The following is a 5,923-nucleotide window of genomic DNA, read 5'->3' as shown; positions in this document are numbered from 1 at the left end:
GACAACCTATTTTGGTGTATAATTTTTTTTTTTATAATATTGAGGTAAAAAACCCGTCCACTGCTATTTTGATTTAACCGTTCAGGTTTATATCAAAACTGGAATGTAAAATATTGCAAGTGCTGGGATTTGAACTCAGTATTTCTATACAGTACTTGAACCGTGAGCAATGGTCGCTTACCATAGATAACTATGTCCCCATCAAATGTCAATATATAACAATCAATGAGAATATTCTTGGTCGACCATTCAATTAATTTTTTTTTTCTTTTTACGTACTTATAGACCCATTCAACGGACGTCATATATATGGGGCTTGAACTGGTAAATTTTTTACCAAGTTTCTTTCATCTGCAACTATTTAATCTCAGCTCTGCAGCTTTTATAATGACCCTTTAAAACACAACAACAACAATGGAAAGCAAGCTTTATGAAGCAGCAGCAGAAGGGAATGTAACTATTTTCTTAGAATTAATTCGACAGGATCACTTGCTTCTTGATAGAGTGCTGGTTAATTATGTCATCGAAACTCCTTTACATGTTGCAGCAATGCTTGGACATACAGATTTTGCGAGGGAGATTATACAAAGGAAGCTAGAGTTCACCAGAGAACTAGATTTAAGGGGTTCATCACCTCTTCACTTGGCATCAGCCAAAGGGTATGTCGACATAGTTAAAGCATTGCTATTTGTAAACCCTGACATGTCCCTGGCTGTTGATATAGAAGAAAGAAACCCTCTTCATCTTGCAGCCATGAAAGGCCAGGTTCATGTTTTGAATGAGCTAGTCCGTGTTAGACCGCAAGCGGCTCGAGTCATTATGTCATGGGGAGAGACCATATTGCATTTGTGTGTCAAGTATGGACAATTTGCGTCTTTCAAGGCAGTGGTTGAAGTAATGAACAATCAAGAATTTGTGAATGCTAAAGATGATTATGGCATGACAGTTTTGCACCTAGCTGTTGCTTACAAGCAAATTGAGGTATGGATTAGATTGCATCACCATAATATTTCAGCTTTAAGCTTTTTATTGCTTTTGGTAATGGTATTAATCATCTGTACTGATCAAAATTATGCAGACAATAAAATTTTTGCTTACCAGTACTAGCGTTGAAGTAAATGGTCTAAATGCAAATGGTTTAACTGCATTGGACGTTCTTGCACGAAGTAGGAGAGGATTGAAAGACTTTGACATTGCTGAGTCCCTTCGAGATGCCGGAGCTCTAAGAGCCGCAGAAATTTCGCATTGGAGGATTGAAACAACACCTCTAATTGCTCAAAATGTTGCAGCCAACCAACCAGACAGAGAATATCAGTGGGTGCAAAAGACTTGCAAGAAGGAAGATTGGCTAACAAGAAAGCGAGATTCGTTGATGGTGGTGGCATCACTTATGGCAACAATGTCTTTCCAAGCTGGACTAACCCCTCCTGGTGGTTTATGGCAAGAGGATTTCACAGGAACAGCCACCGAGAGATCTCACAAAGCAGGAACTTCAATAATAGCAGATACGAACCAAAGCTATTACAGTCAGTACCTTGCTGCCAACACAATAAGTTTCATGGCATCGATGAGCATCATCTTGCTTCTGATTACTGGATTGCCTTTCAAACGAAGACTTTTCATGTGGATTTTGACCGTGATTGTGTGGATATGCTGTGATAGCGTGGATTGGGATGATGGCTCTTCTTCTTTTGGCCCACACCATTCGCCTGATTGTAAATGTTTTCAACAAAGTAGAAAATGTAAAAGAGGAAACGCAAAAGCCGCCACCACCACTAAGCTACACGAAAAATATAAACTATAATCATTAAAGTGATAAAGATTCATAGCACTGGATTCTATTTGTTGGAAGCATAATAATAAAAATAACTCAAATACTAATTTTATTACACACAAATAAAATACAATACAAGCTCTCTTTTAATTTTTTTCTCTCTCTATACTAGCTGCTGTTAGTTTTTCTTTCTATACTTACAACACCTTTTTTTTTTTCTCTCAAACTCACTTTTTTTTCAGCACACACACATGAACTATACATATATATATATATATATAAATATAGACATAGTAAGCTTTAATGATTGCTTATCCCTTAAGTATATGATAATACTTATCCATTGTACATGCCTTGCCTTGTAAGACTTTTCAATGTTGCTACCATCTTGATTTTTCATGAAATTTCCAACATGATAAGCTTTATCATTTTCATGAGGTGAAAGCCAACTTGGATACAAACTCTTTGGTTGCAATTTTTAACTTTGAAAAGTTGGTTTGATTTCTAACACTCCCCCCTTCAAACCGAACTTTTCATTCCAAGCTTTTCTTTGAGTTTATGGAATATGTTCGCTTTCAATGGCTTCGTAAAAATGTCCGTCAGTTGATCTTCTGTTCTGCAGTAGACTAACTCCACATTTTTATTTTTCACTTGCTCTCGAATAAAATGATACTTTGTATCGATATGCTTGCTTCGACTATGAGACACTAGATTCTTTGCAAGAGATATTGTGGACTTGTTGTCAACATAAATTGTAATTGGACCTTCTTGTATAATAGATAATTCACCCAAAATATTCTTCAACCAAATTGCTTGACACGTGCATGTTGCAATAGCCATGTATTCTGCTTCACATGTTGAAAGGGCTATTATTTGTTGCTTTTTCGATGACCATGAAAATGCTGCGGAGCCAATATGGAATAAATATCCAAATGTGCTTTTGCGATCATCCAAGTCACCACTATAATCACTATCTGAATAACCAACCAATTTTGAACTCTGTAAGTATGTATAAAATAAACCCTGATCCATCGTACCTTTGATATATCTCAAAATTCTCTTTGCTACAATCAAGTGATCTTGTTTTGGCTTCTCCATGTATCTGCTAACTATTCCTACTGCGTACATGATGTCTAGCCGCGTGATAGTCAAGTACCTTAAACTTCCAATAGTACTTTTAAACAATGCTGGATTTACAGGCTCTCTGGATGAATCAACACTTAATTTCGTGCCTCGTTCTGCTAGCGTGGCTACTGGCTTACTATCTTTCATACTGAATTTTCTTAAAATTTGTTCCGCATACTTCTTTTAAGACACAATTGTTCCATCTTTCATTTGTTTCAGTTCGACTCCAAGAAAGTATGACATTTCACCTATATCTGTCATTTCAAATTCTTTAGTCATAGCTTTCTTAAAGTCATTGAACATACCTGGATTGTTTCCCATGAAAATCATATCATCCACATATAAGCACACAATCATGATGTCACCAACTTCATTTTTCTTCGTATATAGAGCATGCCCGTATGGGCTTTTCATGAACTCGTTCTTCTAAAACTATTCATCTATTCTTATGTTCCATGCTTTCGGGGCTTGCTTCAGTCCATATAAAGCTTTATTTAAGCGATAAACTTTGTCTTATTGTCCTTATTTGCAATATCCAGGTGGTTGTTCAATATAGACTTCTTCTTCCAAGTAGCCATTAAGGAATGCTGACTTCACGTCCATCTGATAAATTTTCCATTTATTTTGTGCTGCAATTGCCATGAGAAGCCTTATAGTATCAATTTTGGTGACTGGAGCAAATACTTCATCATAGTCTACACCATATCTTTGCTTGTAGCCTTTTGCAACTAGTCTTGCTTTGTATTTCTCCACTTTTCCTTCTTTGTTGGTCTTCGTCTTGTACACCCATTTGACTCCAATTAGACTATGTCCTTCTGGTAGACTTGTTAGCTCCCATGTGTCATTTCTTCTTATTGTTGCAATTTCTTTATCCATTGCCTTCTTCCATCTGACATCTTTAATTGCATCTTCATATAGTATTAGATCACATTCTGTCATTAAACAGAATAATGAATAATCGAGTATTGTTTCTATGGTTTTGTAACCTCATAAATATCGCGTAAACTATGCATCCTTGCAGGTGCTTCCTCTGAGTTTCTAGTATTGCTGCTGGTTGCTAATGATAATGTTGTCGGAGTTGTTGCAACAGGACTTGGAGGAGGGCTTTGATCGTCGCCTTGTTCTTGATTAATGAAGTCATCGTCTTTGTCATCACTAAAAAATAATCCTTTAATTTTCTCTTCTTCTTCGCTCCATTTCCAGTAATCAGCTTCATCGAATTCAACATCTCTTGAAATAATAACTTTCTTAGTGAGAGGGTTGTATAACCTATATGCCTTGATTCTCTTTTCATAACCAATGAAAATACATTTTACTCTTTTATCATCAAGCTTCTTTCTCGCCTGGTCAGGAACATGAGCATATGCCACACATCCAAATATCTTGAGATGTCTAACTCCTCGCTTTTGATTGCTCCAAGTTTCATTTGGCGTCTTGTATTCCACACTTTTTGTTGGACATCGGTTCAACAAATAAACAGCACATTGAACAGCTTCAGTCCAGAAAGTTCTTGGTAAATGCTTACCTTTAACCATGCTTCTTACCATATCAAGAATAGTGCGGTTCTTTCTTTCAGCGACTCCGTTTTGTTGTGGCGTGTATGCAGTTGTCAACTGGTGAATAATTCTGTGTTCCTTGCAGAAGCTTTCAAATAGCTTTGAAGTATACTCACCACCTCTATTAGTTCTGAGTATTTTAATGAAATGTCTACTCTGTTTTTCTACCATGGCTTTGAACTCAATAAACTTGTCAAATGCTTCTGATTTTGTTTTAAGAAGATATATCCAACTTTTTCTACTAAAATCATCAATAAAAGTAACATAATACCTGTTTCCACCAAGTGATGGTATATCAAAAGGACCTGCTATGTCGGAGTGCACGATCTCCAATGGTCTCCTAGCTCGTCGAGTTTTTCTCGCTTCAAAACCCTGTTTGTGTTGTTTTCCTTTAATGTAGGCTTCACACAGTTGATCAGGAGGATTAATTTCTAGCAATCCATTCACCATATTTTCTTTTGACAATAGCTTCAGACTGGAAAATCCAAGATGCCCAAACCTTAAATACCACATTCATGATTCATCTTTAATTGTATTCTTCATACATTTCACCTCTCCAGATTCAATGTCATTAGTAAAAAAACGGTTATGCGTCATATCAACTTGGGCAATTAATTCACCATTTTTATTTTTTAAGGCAAGCATGGAATCTTTCATATGTACTTCATATCCTTTTTCTAGAAGCTGTCCAAGGCTGATAATGTTGCTTTTCAAAGCTGGTACGTAATAAACATCTGAAATGAACTTTTTTTCTCCATTCTTTTGTGTAATAGTGACTTTGCCTTTGCCTTTGACCGTGGCATGTGATTCATCTTCAAACGTTACTTGTCCATGAATATTCTCATCCAACTCTAAAAATAAGTCTTTTCGGTCGATACCAAATATTTTTTCTTGATTTTTTACTTTCTTTATAAGTGAGGAATACACTAGATTCTTCGTTTTCTTCTTCTTTAGCTGCTGCTACATGATTTCTCTCCTCCATCTTGGGAATTGATCTACACTCGTAACTATAGTAGCCATATTTATTGCAATTATAACGTTGTACCTGAGATTTATTTCCTTGTTGAAATCTACCTCTGCCTCGACCTCGGCCTCGAGATCCTTGTCCACCTCTATTTCTACCTCAATATCCTCCGCGGTATCCTCCACGATTACTCGTACCTTGTCCAAAGTTATCCCTAGCTCCACTTTCGTTGAAGGACAACTTGCTATGCAAGACTTGCTCTGAATTTCCAGTATCATCATTTGGCTTCATTTTATGCTCATGGGCTTGGAGGGAACCCATAAGTTCGTCGATTGATATTTGTGATAAATCTTTTGACTCCTCAATGGAAACCACCACATAATCAAATTTGCGTGTCAATGACCGCAAAATTTTTTCCATTACTCTAACATCATCAAGTGTTTCTCCATTCCCTTTCATTTCATTTACCACTGCTTTCACTCGGATAACATAATTATCAACACT

The 5,923-nt window shown here is 36.6% G+C and overlaps 1 protein-coding gene across 1 annotated transcript; it reads left to right on the top strand.

Moving 5' to 3' along the window:
• The first annotated feature begins 249 nt into the window (after positions 1–249).
• On the top strand, positions 250–1,890 carry LOC108450832 (ankyrin repeat-containing protein BDA1-like). The gene is made up of 2 exons (XM_017748605.2): positions 250–981; positions 1,079–1,890. The coding sequence occupies exons 1-2, from the start codon at positions 415–417 to the stop codon at positions 1,802–1,804; spliced, it is 1,293 nt and encodes a 430-aa protein (XP_017604094.1). The 5' UTR covers positions 250–414; the 3' UTR covers positions 1,805–1,890.
• The last annotated feature ends 4,033 nt before the right edge of the window (positions 1,891–5,923 follow it).

This window comes from Gossypium arboreum, chromosome 6 (genome assembly GCF_025698485.1).
Source record: "Gossypium arboreum isolate Shixiya-1 chromosome 6, ASM2569848v2, whole genome shotgun sequence".
In the NCBI taxonomy this organism is placed as follows: domain Eukaryota; kingdom Viridiplantae; phylum Streptophyta; class Magnoliopsida; order Malvales; family Malvaceae; genus Gossypium; species Gossypium arboreum.
This window is presented reverse-complemented; position numbering and strand designations above follow the sequence as displayed.

Excerpts from the sequence above, each read along its gene's own strand:
- LOC108450832 (XM_017748605.2), top strand. The coding sequence starts at position 415 with ATGGAAAGCAAGCTTTATGAAGCAGCAGCAGAAGGGAATGTAACTATT. Across the intron at positions 982-1,078 it reads TTGCTTACAAGCAAATTGAG|ACAATAAAATTTTTGCTTAC; the intron begins GTATGGATTAGA and ends AAAATTATGCAG.